Consider the following 24,486-nt stretch of genomic DNA (forward strand, 5'->3'; position numbering starts at 1 on the left):
AATATGCATTAACAAGATAGGCATATATATGGGATTTGTATATAGCCTTTGAATGTACTGGAAAGTCCTTGGTCTTCATGATTCCTTTAAAGAATCATGCCTAAGAATCTGTATTTTATACTAGTGCAGGTTTCACTTTCCTGCTGGAAGGAGCAGTGGAAAGATGCAGGTTAGGGATCAGACCTGCAGAGCATCTGTGTCGCACATTCTGGGGCCCCTATTTAATTTTTCTGAATGTCCGCTACTTCTGTGATGAAATGAGAATTGTAATATCCACCTCAAAGGGTTGTGGCAAAGGTTAAATGAATTAACAGATACAAAGCGCCTGAAATACAGCAGGCCCTTCCTTCTCCCTTTTTTAAATGGCAAACTTTTTAGCATTGTGAATTTTTTTTTGGCTAGGAATAGATTTTTAACTATCTTAGAGATATTGGCCCTTAGTCATGTATTTCGATGCCAGTTATCCTAGGCAGTAGCTGTTTACATTTTGCAACTTCCTCGAAGCTTCTTTTCAACTTGGCTGCCTCTTCCTAGCCTCCCAGGCCAGGAGAACAAACTAAAAACATCCACTTCTGTGTTCATACTTGTGTTGTCTGTAACCTCGGAAGAGCCATACACAGCTCTTGAGAGAAACAGTGGGAACAGTGGTGCTTCTACATATACGTGGATAAACTGGAGCACAACCAAATAAAGTCAGTCTCACCAAACTTCAAAAATCAACCCTCGACTTTCAGATTTTTTAGTAAATGCCAAACAACAACAAAATGGTCAAAACTGGAAAAAATACACATAGGCAACACAGAAGAAGAGAACCAGAATAGGCAATAAAAATTAAAAAGTTGTTTATTCTCTCTAGTAATCAGGAAGATGCAAACTGAAGCAACAGTGAGATATAGTTTTATGGCCGCTAGAAGGACAAAGATATAAAAGCCTGCTAATACCAGGTGCTGCTTAGAATGTAAGGTTGACAAAAACACTTAAGCATTGCTGGTAAAGGTATAACTTCCCCAAAGAAGCTCTTGCATATGTGTACAATAGAAATGTTTGTTGTAGATGGTTTTATTCTAATAGCAAAAAATTGCCAACAACTCAAGCATCTGTCATTTGGGGATTAGATGAACAAAATTTGGTATGTAGTACGACACTATATATAAAATGAATGAGCCAGATCTATAGATACTGATTGAAAAACAACATTGAGGGGCGCCTGGGTGGCTCAGTGGGTTAAAGCCTCTGCCTTCGGCTCAGGTCGTGATCCCAGGGTCCTCGGATGGAGTCCCGCATCGGGCTCTCTGCTCAGCGGGGAGCCTGCTTCTCTTCCTCTCTCTCCGCCTGCCTCTCTGCCTACTTGTGGTCTCTGTCTGCCAAATAAATAAATAAAATCTTTAAGAAAAAAAAAAAGAAAAAGAAAAACAACATTGAATACAATAACGGGTTGCAAAATTAGGCATATTATATGATTTTGTTTGAGCCACCTTTTTGAAAGATGAAAGTACTATGTCTTGTTTATAGATTCATATATTTCTCTCTTTTTTAATTTTTAATTTTTTTAATTTCTTTTCAGTGTACCAGAATTCATTGTTTATGCACCACACCAGTGCTCCATGCAATACATGCCCTCCTTAATACCCACCGCCAGGCTCACCCAACCTCCCTCCCCCTGGCCCTTCAAAACCCTCAGATTGTTTTTCAGAGTCCATAGTCTCTCATGGTTTGTCTCCCCCTCCAATTTCCCCCAACTCCCTTCTCCTCTCCATGTAGTGAAAAGAAGGGCCATCTGTACCCCAATGTTCATAGCAGCAGTGGCCATGGTTGCCAAACTGTGGAAAGAACCAAGATGCCCTTCAATGGACAAATGGATAAGGAAGATGTGGTCCATATACACTATGGAGTATTATGCCTCTATCAGAAAGGACAAATACCCAACTTTTGTATCAACATGGATGGGACTGGAAGAGATTATTCTGAGATTCATATATTTCTTAAGAATGCATTGCTAGGGAAACCTGGGTAGTCAGTTAGGTATCTGCCTTTAGCTCAGGTCATGATCTCAGGGTCCTGAGATCGAGCCCCACATTGGTCTCCCTGTTCAGCAGGAGCCTGCTTCTCCTTGTCCTGCCTGCTGCTCCCCCTGCTTGTGTTCACTCTCTCTCTCTCTGACAAACCTTAAAAACCTTAAAACGTTAAAAAAATGCAATGCTGGAGGTTGACTCTGGGGAGGAAGGGCAGGAGGAAGAAGAATGGGGCTGGAAGGAGAAAGTCCAATTTAATTTTCTTAATTTAATTTTAAAAAGGGAATATCCCCAAATATTAACACTTAGCAGTTCTTTATCAGTGGTTCTCAAAATGTCTTTTGTCTCTGGGCTGGCAGCTTGTGGCATCACCTGAGAGCTCTGAGAAATACAAATTCTCAAGCCCTAACCCAGATCTGCTAAATCTGAAACTTGGGGGTGAGGCCCAACAAACCGTGTTTAAAAAGCCCCACACTGCCACTGTTGTAAACAACAGAGATATGGATGTTTACTATCTTATTCTCTGTGGTTTTCTGTATTTTTAAAATTCAGTGTTAAAACGATCAATCTTAAGCTTTTCTTTCCCACTCTCCCAAAATCTTTCTAGGCTCTTAAGTTCCAGCTCCATAGCCAAAGGCTTATTAAAAGCATAAACTTCTTACTGCTACATAAAGCTCTCAGATGTGGAGAGATCACTTAATATCAAGCAAATGGCAGAGAAAGAAAATGGGCAGATATAGTTAACTGTTATTCGAATATGAATTGTCAAGTAAGTACATCACCCCAAAAAATATTTGATTCCTCTCTCCCTTCTCCCATTATCGTTGACAGCAACTATCTGTCAAGCATTTAGTGCATTCAGGACAAAGCAAAGTACTGATGCTACAATAAGGCATAGATATAAATCATGTCCTTAGAAGGCAATCTAGTTGGAGAGCCAGGGTGAGAGTAGAGGAAATGAGGTTAAAAATGAGAATACCTCATTGTGAAATGTATAGCATACCCAGCTGCCACACAGAATTTCAGAAGAGTTTGAAGGGAAGTTTTTTGTAGGCTCAGTCTCAAAAGAGAAAGGGGAAGGTAATATTTCAAGGAATGATGTGAACAAGGTCACTATAGCGTTCTAATTCAGAGAGCCATTGAAGTGATCTTAGTTCAAATTGGGGGTGTGGAATTGGTCATCAATTTTTATCCTGTAGATGGGTGGAACATTAAAATATTTTGAGTAAAGAGGTAATTTGTCTGTGCAAAGCAGTGTCCCAAGAAGATAAATTTGGCATTAGTGTCAAAGGTCAACTGAAGGCAGAAAAACAATTAGCATTGAGATGTCAAGGCTTTCACAGAAAGTGAGGATTTAGATGGTGAAACACAAGATACAGTATGGGATGAGGAAAAGTGAAAAGGGAATGAATGATTCTAACAGAATGTATTGGTTTCTTATTTCCTCTGTAAAAAAAACTACCAAAAGTTTAGTGGCTTAAAACAACACAGATGTATTATCTTATAGTTTTGGTTGCCAGAGTCTAAAATAGTTCTCACTGGGCTAAAATCAGGGTGTCAGCAGGGCTGTGTTCCTGTGTGGAGTTTCAAGGGAAGAATTTGTTCTCTTGCCTTTTCCAGCTTCTAGAGGCTGCCCACATGTGTTGGTCTGTGGCCCCTTTCACTCTCTTTAAAACCTGGAGCAAACCATCTTCAAATCTTTGACTCTGACTCTTCTGTCTCCTCCTGCTTTCCCTCATAAGGATTCTTCTAATTACAGTTGGACCCAGCCAGATAATTCCGGATAATGTCCCCATCTCCAGATCCTTAAGTTAATTGCATCTGGAGAGCTTCCTTTTGCCATTTAAGGTAACATTTTGACAGGTTCCAGGGACTAGGATGAGTACATCTTTGGGGGACTTTATTTTGCCTACCACATGGACTATGGCCATACTTTGATAATTGCCTAGGAATTGGAAGAGAGATGAGAAAGCCCTGATTAGTCATACCAACCCTGTCACTTACAGTTTGCTTTCTTGTGAAATGGAAGGAGAAGGCTGTGTACGGGTGGGATTTTCTTCCAAGCCTAAAATTCTGACTAGAATGTCAGGCCATAAGGACATGGGTTTTGTTCACTACTGGGTCTTCGTAGCCTAGAACAATGATACATGAGGGACTCAGTGATTATTTGTTGAATAAAATATTTTTTGTTGAATGAATGACCAAGTCATGAAAAAGTTTCAGTAGAGCACTGGGGAGACTTCTCCACTGGCTCCTGTACATATTAAATTCTCATTTTCTTGGTGAAGTAAGATGTCAGCTCAGGTTATAGATGGAGATATTCCACAGATGGGAGAGGGATAGCTAAGATTTGTAGAGTCTTTTCCTTTCCTCCCTTGCTTTTAGCCTCCATGCTGAGTATCCCTTGGAACTGGGAATGAGGAAGTGTATTGAGATTGATGTATGGCCTCAGTAAGTGTCTGGGCAGCTGCTGATTGAAGAAGAAATTGCTTACTGTGGCAATGATCAGTTGCCCCTGAATTGACCAGCTGTCACATTCCACACTGTTCACTCAGCAAGAGTCAAGTCTTGCCCTTTGCATTCCTAAAAGAACACTTGACCCTGTGAGGACATAATATCCATTTATGCTGTGGAAAGTGCCAGTAAAATAGAAAACAGAAGCTTCTTTGTGCTTAAAAAAAATAGCGTGGAGTACAGGCGTGTGAGGGCCCAGGTAGCCAGCAGGTAGGCAGTGTGACCGGGCTTTCCGGTGTGGAAGCTGATACGTTCAGGGACTTTGCCTCTCAGATACAAGGTCTGACATACACTTGTCATCAAAGCTGCCTTTCAAAATTGACATGTAAAAAACCTATGGTTAGCAGTTACTTTGCTTGAAGACAAAGAGCTAATTTGTTTAAAGGAGCAATAGATGACAGAGGAAGAAAATCAATGCAAGGAGGGCAGAGGGTGCTAGTTTTGCTTAGGATCCTTGAAATTCAGAGAATTAAACTCTTTTTGGTCTTTTACTGCATTATGTGACCTTGGACAGACACTGTGCCTTTTCTCCTCTTTCTACCTGTTTTTATCAGTGCTATTTTTAAAATATCACCCATCTATCTGGGGATAGAGGCCCATGTTACATATTAGATATATTTTCTTGGTCTAATAACTTGGTCTAATAACTAACATGCCTATTTTTTAATCAATTTTATTTAATTAGTTGTCTGTTAAACAACTTAACCTCTAATATCTGAAATCTGTAAAATTATTAGAGAAATATTTGGTTACCAGAAAGGATAAAAAATCCATCATTGGAAATCCTCATTCCATGACATTGCCTAAAAGTAAATATCTTGCTCTAATGTTAGGAGGGAAAAAAATCCCAAATATAGAAAAGATCTGGTGTTCACAGGGTACAAAGTGGGTTTTAAAGCCTATAAACAAGACTCGTCAGTTTGCCAGACTATATAGATGCAGAAGAATCTCCCTCCACAATTCTGCCAAAAAGTAGAAGATAAAATTTCACCAAAAACAGTTTTACAAATTGCAGATGAGCTCGTGAAAGGGAAAACCCCCAGGTGTCAGAAACAGAGCGGAACCCAAGATAAGAAATGTGAGCATGGAGTATTGGCCAGATGGGGTCACGGAGGTCTGAGATTCAGGAGGGAGATGAATGTCTGGGGATAGCATCCGCAGGCCAGGGCATGTATCCACTCTGTGGGAGTGAGAGGGTGGGGCAGGTAGCTGAAGCCTAGATGAGCGGTGGTTCCATTCATGAAACAGCCTAGCAAACTCCACCAGCAGCCAGAGAAAGCCTCAAGGAAGCTTGTCTCCTGTCTGCTGCTGTGAGAGAAAGAAGAGACGCCTGTGAACCATAAGAGCACAAGCCTGTACCACACACTGGTATGGGGTTCAAAGTCACACCCCCAGGACAGTGCCAAGACAAACAGGAAGTCATTGTGCATTCACACTTCATGACTCAGGAAACGTGGGACTCCCATGCAAAACAGTCCCTGCTAAAGACGAACTTACAGGCAAAATTAAGTGTGTTCGAAGAGATGAAGGACATCGGGTACTAGTATTTATAGGAGAAGGAGGAGGGTACCTGGGTGGCTCTCAGTTGAGCCTCTAACTCTTGATGTTGCCTCAGGTTATGATCTCAGGGTGGTGAGACTGAGCCCTGCCTTAGTCTCTGGACTCAGCATGGAATCTGCTTAAGATTCTCTCTCTTCCTCTGCCCCTCACACCATCCCAAGTAGCTCAGTTGGTTAAGCATCTGCCTTCAGCTCAGGTCATGGTCCCAGTATCCTGGGATCGAGTCTTGCATTGGGCTCCCTGTTCCACAGGAAGTCTGCTTCTCCCTCTGCCCCCTCTCACTTGTTCTCTCAATCTCTCTCTGTCCCTCTCTGAAATAATAAATAAATAAAGTCTTTAAAAAAAAAATAAAAGAAAGAAAGAAGTCCCAGAATGGAAAATTGTTATTGAACTGTGTGAATACTGTTGGGTTCGTTGAACATTGTGAATAATGGCTGATATTTAGTATGGTTTTAAAGATGTTGTTCTTTTAACCAAAGAGAAAACTTTTCAGCCCATAGTTAGAAAAATGCCTACCATATAAATGGTCCTGAGTGCCAAACATGCAGATTGAAACCGAAGTTGAAATTGGCCTGCAAGTTCTAATTAAGGGAGAGCTGAAGGGATCATCCAAGTGTAACAAAGAAGCCTTGTTTGAAGTGCTCTTCTTAAATGGAGTAGCGGCAGACCCACTGGGAACAGGCCACGCTTTGGTTCTGCTCGATAACCCACCTCTAAAACATCTCCTCCCTTCTCCCAGCTCTCCCCCTCCCACCCTGGGGGTGGTGGGATCCACAGGTCACTGACTAGGTTGAGGGTATCTGTAGCCGCAGCCTTGGACCACGGTGTACTCTTGGGCCCGCACCAACTCTGCCCTCATTCTCAAGGGACTCTAGTGATCTAAACAGACCATCAGTACCACTTCTACTAGAACTGATTCCAGAAAATATGTAATACAGCTGATCTTCCTCTTTTCTTTTAAGACTTAGAAATTAACTGTCATCCCACTGTCAATTTATGGTGACATCATGATCGACTAAAATGCCAACATAGTTTGATTGGTGACCATTTAATAAACAGCTAGCTTTCTGTGTCTTTGTATTTTCGAACGAGCAGGAACTTTCTCTTTCCTTTCTTGTGTAGTACTTACCTCAAACAGCTCCAGGTACATAGAGCACATCAATACATACTTTTCTATACTGTATAATTATCTGAGAAGTTTTGTTTCACATTCTTTTTAACTGTTTGTATACTTATCTTCCTTAAAATGAAGATTTAAAACTTAAGTCTTCTTTTATAAAACCATCTATTAAAGACAAATAAAAACTCAAATGTTATCGTTTCTGAGAAGCTGCCTCTTTGACCATATTATATGACCTCTTCAGCCTCTTAGCAGTTTGTGGGCATCTGTACCATCAAACTGATCACCCCATGTGCTTTAAGTGTTTGTTTAGGTATTACCTGTTCTTTTTTTATTATTATTATGTTCAGTTAGCCACTGTATAGTACATAATTTGTCCTTAATACAGTGTTCAGTGATTCAATAGTTCAGTGTAACACTCAGTGCTCATCACAGCATGTGCCCTCTTCATACCGATCACCCTGTTACCCGCTCCCCCCCATCCTCCCCTCTGAAACCCCCAGATTGTTTTTTGGGATCCATAGTCTCTCATGGTTTATCTCCTGTCTGATTTCTCCCCCTTTGGATTTCCCTCCTTTCCCCTATGGTCCTCTATGCTATTGCTTATGTTCCACATGAGTGAAACCGTATGACTATTATCTTTCTCTGCTTGACTTACTTCCTTAACATAATCCCTTCCAGTTCAATCCACGTCAGTGCAAATGGTGAGTATTCATTGTTTCTGATGGCTAAATAATATTCCATTGTGTATATGTACCACATCTTCTTTATCCATGCATCTATTGAAGGGTATCTCAGCTCCTTCCACAGTTTGGCTCTTGTGGACATTGCTGCTATGAACATTGAGGTGCATGTGCCCCTTCTTTTCAGTACGTCCATACCTTTGGGGTAAATACCCAGTAGTACAATTGCTGGATAAAGATAAACTCAAAATGGATGAAAGACCTCAATATGAGACAGGAATCCATCAAAATCCTAGAGGAGAACACAGACAGTTACATCTTTGACATGAGCCATAGTAATTTCTTTCAAGACATGTCTCCAAAGACAACTGAAACAAAAGCAAAAATGAACTTTTGGAACTTCATCAAGATAAAAAAGCTTCTGCACAGCAAAGGAAACAGTCAGTAAAGCTAAGAGGCAGCCCACGGAATGGGAGAAGATATTTGCAAATGACACAGGCAAAGGGCTGATATCCAAAATCTATAAAAAAGTTCTCAAACTCAACACTCAAAAAACTAATAACCCAGTCAAAAAATGGGCAGAAGACATGAACAGACATTTCTCTAAAAAAGACATACAAATGACTAACAGACACATGAAAAATGTTCAATATCAGTAGCCATCAGGGAAATACAAATCAAAACCACAACGAGATACCACTTTACACCAGTTAGAATGGCAAAAATTAACAAAATAGAAAACAACGAATGTTGGCGAGGATGTGGAGACAGGGGAACCCTCTTACATTGTTGGTGGGAATGCAAGTTGGTACATACACTCTGGAAAATAGTATGGAGGTTCCTCAAGATGTTAAGAAGAGAGCTACCCTATGACACCAATTCTTGACTCTGATCTCCTTCAGAGTAGTCTTCCTCCCAGTTTTTATCATTCCTCCATACATAGTAGGCACGTCAATATTTGTTGGGTGAATGAATGAACACTTGAAATAACCAAATTACACTGGTACCACTGTATATCAGACCCCAGTGACCCTCAAGTGGCTCCTGTCACTTATACTCAAGTGACTATATCTGCAATCCAGGTGCTTTTTTACCTTAGACTGAAGTTTTTGTATGCATTTAGTCATTGAGATTGGAGCATCTGGAAATCTGTTAGCCATTTTCAAGAGCTAAAGAGAGTATAAAAATAAGGGAGAGCTGAACTAAGAACAATTAAAAAGGTGCAGGATAAATGGAGAATTCTGCCCTTTTTTTTTTTTTTAAACATCGCTTTATTCTGCATGGTGCATGGAGTTAAGGTGTTGAGATGACCAGGAAACTACATCAGGCAATCCATTTCCCCTTCCTTTTCTGCTTCTAACAGGGAATTTTATATCCTAGTCTTAGAGCCAAGGGACTTAGAAGGAGCTGAGGGAAAAAAAAGGAGGAGCAATATATATAAAAAACCAAGGACTTCATATTCCTAAAGTGTAATCCAGGGAGGGAATAATAGCTTATTCTACTGATGTTAAATCACAGAAGCAGGGAGAGAGTAGAATTTATAAGAAGAAAGAGGAAAAAAATAAGTTTTGAAGGCCTTTAAAACACTAAGGCAATAACCCAACTGAAGTTGGTACACAGGTAAGTAAAATACAGAAAGATGAGAAAATTCTTGCAGTGTTGCTAAACCTTTTGTGGAAACTTAAAACATATTCCCAGACAGAGTTTTAGTCCAGTCTCCTCAAGATATAGTTTATCTTTGATCCATTTGAAGTAAGACTCAGCCTGCTAATTCCTGTTTTGGTTTTTCAAGGAAACCACCTCTCCCAAAAACAAATCTATTGAAGGCAAAATAATTTTTAAGGTCAGAGGTTTCAAAAGACGTTGGACTACCCCCACTACATTAGGAATTCTTTTTTACCCTAATTGGCCACAGGGTCCTGTTTCATTTTTAGTAAAAGAACATTTTTAGCCCATTTGAAATAATAAATTTAAAGGCAATGTAAAGCGTTTATCTTATATTTAATTTGAGTGTGATAGAAATTGATGGTTTATTTTGTATCCAGAAATCTTGAAAAATATTCACTTAAAATGTGATTGCCAATAACTCTTCTCACAAAGCAGGGTGAAATTACAGAACCATAAATAGTGGGACCCAAGAAGTTGACAACATTCGAATTCTTAGGAGCAAAAAAGGATGTATGATAGATAACTAACTCAAATACTGAGGGGGTTTTTTTGGCTTCATAGCTTATTGTTATTTTAAAGCACACATAGAAATTCATTTATAAACACATTTTGGTGAATTTATACCAATAATTACAGCCAGTGAAACTACCACTTTTTTCTCCTATTCCAGGTTGTTGGTGTAGCCCAGGCCATCAACAAGAAATCAGGAAATGGTGGGACATTCACTGAAAAAGATGAAAAGGTACCAAAACTTGTGTCTGACATGACATCAGTTTAAGAAGATGTTTTTTCTTTATAGTGTATAGACCTCTAGAATTAGCTGTAGCTGAAATTGTTGATTACAAAAACCATTATGTTTTAAAATGATCTGAACCGTTCAAAAGTGTCTTTTTCCTGTGGCTAAATACGGTGCTAACTTTGGAGTACTCGTGGTATCAGTCCTTGGAAGCCCCCCAGCTCCCTCCTCACTGTGCCGCCAAGCCTCCTGGAGGCCTGTGTGCGTGTTGGGGCCATCTGGAGGGTGACACGGTATTTTAACTATCCCATTTAACTTTCATCGCTGCTATAAAGAAATTCAACCCGAGTAAAAAAACCCTTGAAGCACTGCTCCAAGTTCAGCACTCCAGGTTGGCTAAAAATTGGAGTTGCCTCCCGATGAAGCAAATTTCAGAATGTTTTATAAGCTTTGCACTCAGACGGTGGGGCGCCAAGGTGTGAATTCCGGCGGAGTGATGTGAATTTAGCTTCAGAAAGAGCAGCAGTCAGCATTATTTTATTATTCTTCACATCCAGTGCTGAAGAAATACATCCCATACACTACGTTGACATGCTTTCCGTTTAAGGACGGAAGCCCCTAAACCTGTTTCTAACTTCATTCTGTCAGTAGGTTTTATTATTTCTCTTCTTGAATACGTAATTATATGTATATCATGGGAGCCCAATGAATTCTTCTTATTCAAGCCTGTTGCTATTTAAGTCACTCCCCTGAAAATTAGTAGGAGCTTTTGGACGACATTCAAACAAGACAGAGTTATTTTTGTCTCCGTGGTGTAGGCTGTATATTGGCATTTGTCTGGGTCCCCATGTCCTAATTGATTCAGAACATAGCAAGTACCTTTTAAAATCAGTATTCTAGACATCTAGTCTCCTATTCTGTTAATGACACCTGAGAATATTTGGTGGGGGAAATGGTTCTAGATTGACTTTATATTTCATCAGTTGTTTATAGTCCATAAATGTAAAGCCCTCTTGAAGGATTTGTGTTCTTAGGCTGTATCATCTCTTGGCAAAATAAATCTATGATTGTGAATAACGTTTGCCATGGAGAGACTTCTTTTAATCAAAAATTAATATAATTGTGAGCATATCACCTTAGAATAGTATAATGAGGATGACAGATCCGTGTTAAAACATATTTAAGCTAATATTTTATACAACTTTATATGAGACTACTATTGCCAATATTCTCAGGTAGGTGTGTTAGCTTTTATTTGCCCCAGTAATGAGTTACAAGGTATTTATATGGTCTCAACACAGACCCAACTCTTAATATCATTCAGAGACTACACTAGATTTTGCATAGAGTGAATTTCAGTTTCAAATGATATAAAGAGATCTGTGTCCTACTCCCTTCCCTCTTCTTCTTAATTTGTAAGTAATGTAGGACTTGAGGAGACTGTGTTCATACTTATCATCTATTTGTTGTGCTAGTTAGCTAACTTGCACTCGCTTTTCTTTTAAAATTTTTTTTTAAAGATTTTTATTTATTTATTTGACAGAGAGAGATCACAAGTAGGCAGAGAGGCAGGCAGAGAGAGAGGAAGGGAAGCAGGCTCCCCGCTGAGCAGAGAGCCCGATGCGGGGCTTGATCCCAGGACCCCAGGATCATGACCTGAGCCGAAGGCAGAGGCTTAACCCACTGAGCCACCCAGGCGCCCCTTGCACTTGCTTTTCATTTGTTCTTAATTTTGTGCAGAATTAACATGTACCCTTTGAATTTCTAATATTTATTTCAACTGTAAACATTTTGGGGTGCTTTTTGTGTTTCAGGCGATATAACAAGGCCAGTTAGTAGACACTTTTATTTTTTTTTTAAAAGATTTTATGTATTTATTTGACGACAGAGATCACAAGTAGGCAGAGAGGCAGTCAGAAAGAGAGAGAGGAGGAAGCAGACTCCCTGCGCAGCAGAGAGCCTGATGCGGGACTTAATCCAAGGACCCTGAGATCATGACCTGAGCCAAAGGCAGAGGCTCAACCCACTGAGCCACTCAGGCGCCCTAGACACTTCTTAATTTAGCTGTTGTCTTACCTGTTTTCTAGGACTTTGCTGCTTATTTGGCATTTTGTGGTATTGTTCTTCATAATGCTCAACTCTATGAGACTTCACTGCTGGAGAACAAGAGAAATCAGGCAAGTCTGATGACTAAAGAGAGAATATAGAAATTGTTTCTTTAGTTGTTAAATTTTGTCTAAGTAATATATGTATATGATTTAAAAATCTAGTTAATATTTTAGCTGGATTAGAAATAATTATTAGATAATTATAAATTAGATAATTGTAAAATAATTAGAAATAATTATTTCCATTTTCTATTTTCCATGCTCAGTTGCCTTTTCACTGTTAGACAGTATTTCATTAACTTAACAGATGTGGATTTATTTGATTTATATCACTCTTTACTTGCCATTGTCCTTATCCTACCAATATCATTATTTCTGTTTTAAGTTACTGGATGGACTGCATTTGTCATGTTAAATAAGGCTTTTAGTTCTTGCTGTCTCAACTAGGGACATCATCTCATGATTCCATGCTTTGTAAAATGAGGATCTTAGCATGCCTCATCTCTCCTTCCCAACTGCTACTCCTTACCTCTGCTTTTCCCATCTGGACTTTTTCTGTTGCCCATGACAATAACATATATATTGTACTGCAATCATGGTTAGCTTTTAGTAAGTTTTGTCTAGTTTAATTCTAGAGTTGTGATTTAAAATAGAGTGTTTATAAGTACCATGACTATGTCAATGTTGTTCTTATTACATTTGTTATACGACTTTTAGTTTTTCCTGATGTTTCTGAATTGCATTCTTTTTTTTCCCCTTGATCTGTTTGCTCTAGTGTAGGTTGGTTTTTCCTCCAAAACTCCCCATTATTTAGGCATCCTGCTGAGTTCTTTTCTTGGAGATCTCCAAGTTGAGGTTCTCTGTTGTTTCTCTTCCAAGCTAAGCTGTTTCTCCCCATGCCTACTGCATAGGTGTCATCACAGAATTTTCCTTCACTGCTTTCTCAGAAGGATTCCATTGGTTATTCCCTGGATCCCATAACTCTTTCTTTCTCAGTTTGTACCCTTATTTTACTGCAGCACATTCTCAAATAATTACTTGAGAAAGAGTATTGATCAGGTAAGTTTTCTGAGTCCTTGCATAGTGTGAAAATACCTGTTGTACCATCCTACCACTTTGGCTGGGTAAAAAATTCCAAATTGAAAAATCATTTTCTCAGACTTTAGAGTGGTGCTTTGTCATCTAACTAACATCCATGTTGTTCTGATTCTTGGCTCTGTGTTGATGTTTTTTCTGTTTTGTTTTCTGTTTTTGTCTGTAAGCTTTTCAGATCATTTTTTCTCTTTGCTTTTATAATTTAATTTTATAGTCTGACTCTTTTTTTCATTCATCATGCTGGTACCTGGACATCCCTTTCCACCTGGAGACTCAAACTCTTCCATTTTATATAATTCTTTTTCATTATTTCTTTGATAATCCCTCTCTCCCACACCCCATTTTCTCTTTCTTGAACTTGTGTTAATAAGATACTGGATCTTCCATTGCCTTTAACTGTAGTTTCTTCCTAACTGTTGTCCCTGCTCCATTCTTGCCACTCATTAATCCAGTCCCCATGTTTACAAACATAGCTGCAAGGCTGTCATTTTCTTTCTGCAGTCCCATCACCATGCAAGCTGCCTCTAAAGACACGCAGGGCTTTTGAGGATCTTTCTCCATTTGATTCTGCCATTCCATCTCCCCAGCTCTCCTCTTTATAGTCTAGATTCTCTCTTAAGAATTGATTAAGATTTGCAGTATGCTACTTTCTCTCAATTCAGTTGTTTTTGACTGAAGTATTTCCCTTCCCCACTTCATCTAAACAATTCCTGCTTATCTCTCGGGCCTCAGCTAGGATAGTAACTCCTCCAGTCAATTTTCTGTGATACCCTTTCTTCCTCCTCATCACACAAATATTTTGTGAGATTAGAAGAAATTCTGTGGAATTCAAAGGAAAGTGAGATTACCAGGAAAAACTCAAAAGGAGCTCTTATAACTTTGTTTTGGACAATATTTACTGTGCTATGTGAAAATACTTATAAATGTTGATCTCAGAAGTTGGGAACAACAGCAATGTCAGTGTTATTTCATGTATGAGATGCTGTTCAGAATGCTTTATAAATGTTTGGATATTTAGTCCTCACAATAGTCCTGTGATTTGGTATTATTTTTTACTGTTATTCCCATTTTTAAGGAACTAGCCCTACATCACAAAGCTTGCAGGAAGGGAAGGCAGGATTAGAAACAGGTGACTCTGGTTTTCAAGTCTGTGATTGTAACCACTGTACTAACAGTCAATATGGAAGGAAGCTCTGTTAGTAAATAGAGACTTACTTATTTAATACTTGAATGCAAACTTGGCTATAACTTGTTAGTTTATAAATAAACAACTTATAAACCATATAAATCATTGTATTGCTTTAATAATTACAAATACTTACTAAGTAATAAGCTCTAAATTTTCCTGTTTAGGTGCTGCTTGACCTTGCTAGCTTAATTTTTGAAGAACAACAATCATTAGAAGTAATTCTAAAGAAAATAGCTGCCACTATTATCTCTTTCATGCAGGTGCAGAAATGCACCATTTTCATAGTGGATGAAGATTGCTCCGTGAGTACAGAGTATGACTTTTTTATTTTTAGAAAGACAGCAATTATATTCCTTAAAGTGTCACTTTTAAACCTCACGTTAGCCTCAGATGTCTCTGAACCCCAGGTATATACAGTTGTGTATGCAAAGCCAATCAGAGTATGAGCTGTTCTGGTTGAAAGGAGTAGACGGGAGGTTGGAGGGTGCCTTCAAAGCACCCTTTCACCTTTGTGTCCCTCCACTGAGTGGTTACCTTGGGATTGTCTGTGTGCTATTTTTGTCAATGGCCATACTTCCTTGATGGAGAAATACACTGTCCTTATAGTATGCAGACCCATCGTGATCAGGGATAGTGGTGCCCTGGTTGCTCTGAGCAAGTAGAGCCCCATTCTGAATGGCTTGGGAAAAAATTTTCTTTTTATCAGGAATTGTTTAGAAACCAAAAGGTATGACCCAAGAGAGGCAGTATTATTAAAGGTGCCTATCAGTCCTAAATCTTTTACCAGCAATGGAAAACCACTAACTGTTCTACTTGGTAGATTTTAATCCACTGATGTATAACAGAAAGAAACAGATGTGTGTGGAAAGATGGAGTGTTCTCATCAAGTGCTGGTTACTTCTAGACAGGCCAGTTGAGGTTGCGATTAGAATCAGAGCTCCTAGCCTACGGCAGTTTTCCTTTATGCAGTTTCTTTCCCTTTTTAACCTATGATCCACTGTTCCTGGGATATTTCTTTTTGAGGTCATTGTTTATTTTCTTTTTTCTTTATACCCTGAGAATAGGCTCTTCATTGGTGGGTTAGGAAAGAGAGTGGGGATCACCACCACTGTGTGGTCAGTTGTAATCCATATATGATACCTGAATTGATGGGGTTTTGGGAAGTAGAATAATAAAAAATATGTAATACTTAAATTAAAATTTTAAAAATTGTTTTAGATAGTAAGACTGTAGTATATGACTCAACATTATCTCAGTCATTTTGAGTGTGTGTGCGTGTCTAATTCTTATTCACTGGATATCAAATGAATATACCGTGCTATAAGGTAATCAATATTCTCGTAGTTATTATTTCATATTTTCAATCAGTTATAAAGTCCTTAATATGGAGATGATTACAAGTAGTCATCCTTTTAAAGTTCAGGTCAGAATTCATTAATGTAGCAAGTCAATTCACAATTTTTGCTCTGTGACCTGTTCGTTAGCATTTAATATTTGAAAGTTATATGTAAGACACTCCTTTTTTAGACAACGTAAATGCCACCTTCATTAACAGTCATCTCGTGCTTTTAACAGTTAACATCTTTTGTGGTAGCAACTGACTTGCATCATTGGTACTTTGAAGTATAGCTCACTTATATGCCAGTTAATATATTTTGCTCACTTTTTAACTTGATTTTAGGAATCAAGTGTCTTGATTATCATTTATAGTATAACTTTTTGATTAAAATTATTTCAACAACATGAGCAAAAATCCAAATGTAAACAAGAAAAATACAGTACTCAGTTCTTCCCTCCCCAAATTAAACTAATATCATTGTTTTATATCTTTATTCAGTTGTAAATACAGCATGGATATGAATATGTATTCTGTTTTTTTTAATGTACTTTCCAAAGTACCTCTCCATGTTGTTAAAACCTTCACAATTATTTTCATTAAATATTCATAAAATATTACTGAATTGCATGTCTTTTAAAAAGCTCTAACAACAGCAATCAATGTATGCATAAAAACTAAAACATGAGCATTTTGAATAAATGGAAAGAAAATTTGAAGCTAACATATTCATTAACACCTGCTAGAAGAACAAAAAAAAAATACGCAAATGAGCATTTTTGCAAGTGAGTCTCAGAAACAGTAAGAACATAGGCAGCCGACCTGAGGCTGTCAGGCAGTGAGTACTTGTGTCAGTTTAGTCTGAGAATAAGTTCAAAAAAGATCACAAGTATTGGTGTCTTTCATCAATTCCACTGACTTGCGTGTGTATATCTAGATAGATCTCGTTACATTGTCAAACTTACTTCTCAGTCTGTGTTGTCGCTTTGTTTTCAGGATTCTTTTTCTAGTGTGTTTCACATGGAGTGTGAGGAATTAGAAAAATCGTCAGATACCTTAACAAGGTAAAATAACTCATTCTCTGTCTTTATCACAAGCAAGCTGACCCTTGAACAGCATGACTGGACCTGTGAGGTCCACTGAGAGATAGATTTTTTTTTTTATATAAATATAGTACAGTACTAGAGATGTCTTTTCCTTAAGTGATTTACTGAGTAACATTTTCTTTTCTCTAGCCTACGTTATTGTAAGAATACAGTATATAATTCATATACCATACAAAATATATGCCAGTTGACGCTTTATGTTATCAGTAAGTCTTCTGTCAACAGCAGGCTATTGATAAAGTTATGAGGGAGACAGAAGTTATCTGCGGGGTTTTGACTATGTGGGATGTTGGCACTCCAAACCCCTACATTGTTTAAGCCAGTATATGTAATGCTGGCTACATGGTTATTTCATGACCTGTTTAATTTAAGACATAGAAGCTACATGCTGCTTCCTCCCGACCATCAATAATTTTATTTGTGAAAATACTTAACTATTTGATGACAGAGTTCTAGGATTTTTTTCTCCTACAGTTGACCTATAGGAAAATTGCTAAAACAGTGAATGGTGTTCAGATTAGTATAGACCTGGGTATGGTATTTTTGTGAACTGGCTCATTTAAGATCCATAAGTCTGTATTGCAGTTACATGTTTCATATTGGATAGTTGGATTCCAGTATGCAATTCATATTGCATATTGGACCCTCACTGGAAATTTGATAGGCTTCTGAACAAACTTCTCTTTGAGTCTGCTGTGATTTGGAATCAGCCATGGGGATTTAATTAATAAGAGAAGGAAGCCCATGAACCCCATCACACCAATAGCCATCTACCCAATGGCTAGAATGAAACCAGATCTCTATTGCAGGTCATTTCTTTCTCATTTTTTTTTTTTTTGTAACTTAAGAATTTTGTATTAATTTTTTGTTGTTGTTAATTATCACGTGGATAATAGAAAGTATTGATATGATTGAGGTTAGAGATCTTACTGCCCCAATTTTATTTGTGCTTTTCTAAGAATTTGGGAAAGGATTTAGAGTAAACTACCAAATGTTCTTTCACAGATTCCCTTTTCACCCTTAGCAAAAAACTGGTGGTGTTTGTTTAAGTGACAGAATATTCTAAGAAATACAAATCTGCCAGGATAAAGCGGCAGGAATTCTTGGGTATAGTGCTATTTATCATAATTTTCATTGTTCATTTGTTACCAATTATTTCACTTCCTAAAATCGTTTGTCTGAAATTACTTTATCCCTAATTATTGATGTTATATCTAAAAGCTTTTTATGACCATGGAAATAGAACATTGTCTTAAGTTTACTATCTGATATTAAAGTTTCACATTTTTTTCACTACAGTTGGCCTTTTAGAGCATTATTTCATTTAGTGTATGGTGTTGCAATTATCACAGTCCTCAGTAACCAAGCTCTTTGGTGGTAGTGCTTTAAAAATAACCTTTGACAGATCTAAACTACAGAACATTCTATGAGATAACTGGCCTGATCTTTTTTAAAAATTAGTATCATGGAACAAAATGGAGGGAAGGAATATCTTGGACATAATAGCCAAACACAATGCATAAATCTTAGTTGGATTCTCATTAAAACAGCTATCAATGAACAGTTTTTGAGAACGATCGGAAATCTGAATTTGGATAAGGTAGTAGATAGTTGATGGGGAATTGCTGTTACTTTTCTTTGGAAATAGGAAGATACTGTGGTTAGTAGGAAACTGTTTTTATTTTTAGGAGATACATCCTGGTGTACTTAAGGATGAAATATTAGGATATCTGCACCTTACTTTAAAATGGTTCAGGTGGGATGCCTGGGTGGCTCAGCTGGTTAAGCTGCTGTCCTCAGCTCAGGTGATGATCCCAGGGTTCTGGGATCGAGTCCCACATCAGGCTCCTTGTTCAGCGGGGAGCCTGCTTCTCTCTCTGGCTGTGCCTGCTTGTGCTCGCTCTCTCTTTCACTCTCACTGACAAATAAATAAATAAAATCTTTTAAAAAAATAAAAATGGTTCAGGCAAAGATAAATAAGTACATATATCTAAATTTCATATATTTAGACAAGTATATTCACACAAACATATAGATAAAATACATAGGTAAAACATTAAAAATTGTTGAATCTAGAGTAGGATATTCATTTGACTTTCAACCTTTTTGTATATTTCAAAATGTTCATTAAAAATTTGAAGAAAATATTTGTAATAAAAAATTGGAAACAAGGGGTGCCTGGGTGGCTCAGTGAGTTAAAGCTTCTGCCTTCGGCTCAGGTCGTGATCCCAGGGCCCTGGGATCAAGCCCCGCATTGGACTCTCTGCTCAGCAGGGAGTCCGTTTCCTCCTCTCTCTCTGCCTACTTCTCTGCCTACTTGTGATCTCTGTCTGTCAAATAAATAAATAAAATCTTTAAAAAAAATTGGAAATGAAAATCATTTCTGTAGATCATGTAAAGCAGAATTGCAAAACACAATTGTCTGAGTTTAGAACACAAGACTAAAGTGCACAACCTGGTTTTGTTCAAACCCTCTTAAGACTGACCCCTGGGATCAGTGTGAGGCCTGCATACCTGTCTTCCATCCCCTTCTTCTCCTCATCTCTTTCATGTGTCCTATCTTCTCATGTCTTCCCTCAGCAAGATGGAGACACTATTGACCACAGTGACTTCAAGTTTAGATGGCTAAGTGATTCTTTGTAAATAAAGAATCATTCCTTCTAAACTATTATTTTAACAGTCTGATACAATGAAATACGTTTTATCTGATTAAAAGAATTTGAGGAGTTAGCAAAGGGACAGATGTAACTTGGGGGCAGAAAGGAAATTCATTTAACTCATGGTACACCTGACTTAGGACTTTTTTGCTGACTGGGGCCTGTAGATAAACCATGTTCTCTCAAGAGATTTTTTTTTACTACCTGGAGTTTTTCATTCATAAAGTTGGAATTACATAGCCAACGTCTGCTTCCCTCTTGACATTGCTGGTTATGACAAGTATCCCATTTCCATGTGTATTCTTTCCTAAACCCCTCTGTGTGCCATTGTATTTTCTGGCATATTGGACATTTAGTTCTTTAGCTAGTATTGAGTCCTTTCTGAATATGTGATAGTAAGTCCTTGTCTTCATGATTATGTTTGTATCCCTTTTAAAGTCTGGTATCTCCTGCCTAAATCAGTGATGAAGTTTCTTATTCCTAAGAAGAACATTAATATAATTTTGATTTATGATGCTATAAAATTTTTGTTGCTTTTTATAAGGAATGTTTTATAAAAAGCAACAAAAATTTTATAGCATCATAAATCAAAATTATATTAATATAATCTCACATATAAATATTTGATTCTTTCAAATATATATCACATATAAATATTTGATTCTTTCACTTTTCAGATTGCATAATGAATTGCTACATATAAACATGTATATTTAATGTGTTTACATATATCCATAGGTATGACAAAATTCTGGAATGCTATAGCCTATAAATAATATGAAAATAACACATGACATAAATGATATAAAATGACCATATATGGAATTTAAGAAACAAATGAACAAACAAACAGACAAACCAGAAAACAGATCCTTAAATATGGAGAATAAATTGGTGGTTGCCAGAGGGGAGGTTGTTAGGGGATGGGTGACATAGATAAAGGGGATTAGGAATGCACTTATCTTGATGAGCACTGAGAAGCATATGGAATTGTTCTAAGACACCTGAAACTAAGACAACACCGTATGTTATAGTTGAATTTAAAAAGTAAGATCAAGAAAAAGTATAAAATGATGAGTTATCTACATTTACCTTTGAATATTTGTACAGCAGCATAAGTCTACATAATTACATTTTATGTACTGGCATTTTGATTTTATTACCAATTCAGCCTGGTCCTCTAATTTCTAATGGTACCTGAACAAGCCCATTTGGTGTGATAGTGACCTCTACTGGTAAATATGCATTTTTAAAAAGTGTAGTCTTCCTCGATTTATTTCTGACGAATACTGTGTTCCCTCTCTGCAGACAAAACAAAAGGTATTTTTCCATTTTTTAAAATCATTCCAAGACAGTCTTAGTATAAAGATTTTTATAAAGGATACATAAGTCAGTGTGATTACCTTAAAAGAGAGTAATTTAATGGATCATTTTAACTGATCCATTAACTAATTTTACAGTATTGAAAAGTATTCACTAATGCCTTATATCACCTAAACATTTTATTTCTTTTAAAAAAATTTTTTTAAAGATTTTATTATTTATTTATTTGAGGGGGAAAGAGAGCACAAGCAGGGAGAGCAGCAGAGAGGGAAAGGGAGAGAGGCTCTCCTGAGTAAGGAGCCTGATGCAGGGCTGGATCCCAAGACCCTGGGGTCATGACCTGAGCTGAAGGCAGACCCTTACCAACAGAGCAACCCAGGCGCCCTTTAAAGTTAGCCTGTATACTAATAATACAATAAAAAGTCTTTAAATGATATAAATATATTTTATTATTTTAATAAAAATGAGACATTAGGCCTAATGTTGCCAGACCTCTGAATTAAAAATGATGTGTGGTGCCTTCAGCATTTAGACAAAGGACTGAACTGATAGTGACACTTCACCAGCAGACTCTTTATCACCTTGCTGAAATTATTGCTAGAATTCAGGACTCTTCGATGCTTATTCTTAAACACTTTGCCAATCCAAACACTCTCCCATGAGATGAAATGCTAGGCAATTCTATGATGTCAGCAGTAAGCAAATCATTCTTTTAGACCAGCCATTTCAGTTGAAAAGCATTGCTCATTTGGTATTTGTCCAACCAACCCACTAATTATCCTTTATAAATTAAAATAATACGTTGAGGACGGACTTGCAATGTTAAGCATAAAACTAAAAAATAAATATTCAGGGTGAAAATTATACATAATTATCAGAACCATATCGTCAGTGAGATAAAGTACAGGAAGGTTTTGGGACTTGGGTTGCCTACAAATTTCAGAAGAGCAACTAGCTCATTTCCAGATGGCGGGACGTTGTGGAGTTTCTGTGCCTCTATTCATAAGAGTCACCCAATTAGAAGGAAAAATGATATTTTAGTGCTGTAATTCCATGTCAGTTAACTTGATGTTAATTTATAAATGCACATCTTCATCATAAAATGACAATTGCATAGAATTAATTCTTTAAACCTTCTTGGAATATATATACTAGTAACACTGTAAAAAGTAGTATTAAAAACAACTGTGCAGAGGTGCCTGGGTGGCTCAGTCGTTAAGTGTCTGCCTTCGGCTAGGGTCATGATCCCAGGGTCCTGGGATCTAGCCCCACATCGGGCTCTCTGCTCAGCGGAGAGCCTGCTTCCTCCTCTCTCTCTGCCTGCCTCTCTGCCTACTTGTGATCTCTGTCTGTCAAATAAATAAATCCTTAAAAAAAAAAAAACTGTGCATACTGAGTAGAAAAAGAGTGTAGACTCTAAAGTCAGGCTGATTGAAATTTAAGTTCCACCATCTACTAGCTGTGGGGCATTTTGTAAATGAATTAACCTCTGAAAGTCTCAATTTCTTCATCTGTAAAATGGGGATACTGATAGCAGGATTGTAGTAAGGACTAAATGAGATAATGCACACAAAATGCTTTAGAAAATTTTTGGCACATAGTAAGTATTAAGTCAGTATGAGCTGCTATTACTGTGACTCTGATGTACTTTTCTGTCTTTGGCTTATATAACGTGCAATGATTCCCATTTAGTTCTAAAGCACAAAAATTTCTCAGTGAGCCCCAGCTCCATGTCCCTGTCTCTCCAAGGATATACTCATGTACATTCCATTGATAGCCACTGTGCAAAAAGCTTTAGATGTCAAAATTAGCCCAAGTCCTCCAAGAAAAAATGACAAGACTGGATTAAATATGCAAGAAATTTATTAGGGGAAATCCCCTGTAAAGATAAAAGAAGACAGAGCTAGGAGACCCGTGGATCCCCACACAAGTCTGACCTAGAGTGAAAAAGAGGGAAAAGAAGGGGAGCAAAGGAATGGGTAAAAGAGATGAAGGGAAGTAGGAGACACAGGCTTGCAGTTATGGAATGAATAAGTCATGCGAATGAAACCTGCAGCATAGGAAATATAGTCGTATTGTAACAGCACTGTATGGGGACAGATGGTAGCTACACTTGTGAGCACAGCACAACATACAGAGTAGCTGAATCCTGTGTTGTATACCTGAAACCAAAGTTAACATCGTGTGTCAACTATACTTCAATAGAGAGAGTGTGGAGGTGGGTGAAGAAGGAAGGAGTGTTTTGTAGACGCATCCTGGACAGCTGGGCAGTTGTGAGGAAAGTTTGGCAAGACTTCTGGGGAGACCTCTGGTCTCCTGTCAGAAGAGTCCCAGGTCTCCCAGAAGGGGACCTGCCTTCATATCCCCACTGGGCTCAGTCTTCATCTGGAAGCAGCTGTGGGAGATGTGGTCTTCATCAGGGTCCTGGGATCTAGATAGAGCTCAATAGCTAGAGACACCCATCAGAGATGCTTCCTATAGTTGGAGCTCTGAGAGGCACGTGTTTAAGGCCACCATAATACTCCTGTTTTGTTTTGTTTTTCTCCATTTTATTTTATTTTTCTTTTCAGTGTTCCAAGATTCATTATTTATGCACCACACCCAGTACTCCTTGCAATATGTGCCCTCCTTAATACCCACCACCAAGCTCACCCAATCCCCCACCCCCTCCCCTCCAAAACCCTCAGTTTGTTTCTCAGAGTCCAGTCTCTCATGGTTCGTCTCCTGCTTCGATTTCCCCCATCTCACTTCTCTCCATCTCCCAATGTCCTCTGTGTTATTGCTTATGCTCCACAAATAAGTGAAACCATATGATACTTGACTCTCTCTGCTTGACTTATTTCACTCAGCATGATCTCTTCCAGTCCTGTCCATGTTGTTACAAAAGTTGGGTATTCATCCTTTCTGATGGAGGCATAATACTCCATTGTATATATGGACCATATCTTCTTTATCCATTCGTCCTTTGAAGGACATCTTGGTTCTTTCCACAGTATGGTGACTGTGGCTGTTGCTGCTATGAACATTGGGGTACAGATGGCCCTTCTTTTCACTACATCTGTATCTTTGGGGTAAATACCCAGTAGTGCAATTGCAGGGTCATAGGTAGCTCTATTTTTAATTTCTTAAGGAATCTCCACACTGTTTTCCAAAGTGGCTGCACCAACTTACATTCCCACCAACAGTGTAAGAGGGTTCCTCTTTCTCCACATCCTTTCCAACACTTGTTGTTTCCTGACTTGTTAATTTTGGCCACTCTAACTGGCGTGAGGTGGTATCTCAGTGTGGTTTTGATTTGAATCTCCTTGATGGTTAATGATGATGAACATTTTTTCATGTGTCTGTTAGCTATTTGTATGTCTTCTTTGGAGAAGTGTCT

At 38.1% G+C, this 24,486-nt stretch overlaps 1 protein-coding gene across 4 annotated transcripts in view; it reads left to right on the forward strand.

The window, feature by feature from the left end:
• PDE5A (phosphodiesterase 5A) overlaps positions 1-24,486 on the forward strand; it is a 146,627-nt gene that overhangs the window by 50,114 nt on the left and 72,027 nt on the right. For all 4 annotated transcript variants that reach the window (XM_032858621.1, XM_032858646.1, XM_032858629.1 and 1 more), the window contains exons 4-7: positions 10,228-10,299; positions 12,381-12,470; positions 14,850-14,987; positions 17,018-17,085. In XM_032858621.1, coding sequence (XP_032714512.1) covers positions 10,228-10,299; positions 12,381-12,470; positions 14,850-14,987; positions 17,018-17,085 — 368 coding nt within the window. The remainder of the gene's footprint in view (positions 1-10,227; positions 10,300-12,380; positions 12,471-14,849; positions 14,988-17,017; positions 17,086-24,486) is intronic.

The sequence above is a fragment of the Lontra canadensis genome, unplaced genomic scaffold, assembly GCF_010015895.1.
Source record: "Lontra canadensis isolate GAN:19392208 unplaced genomic scaffold, GSC_riverotter_1.0 scaffold1, whole genome shotgun sequence".
Lineage (NCBI taxonomy): Eukaryota > Metazoa > Chordata > Mammalia > Carnivora > Mustelidae > Lontra > Lontra canadensis.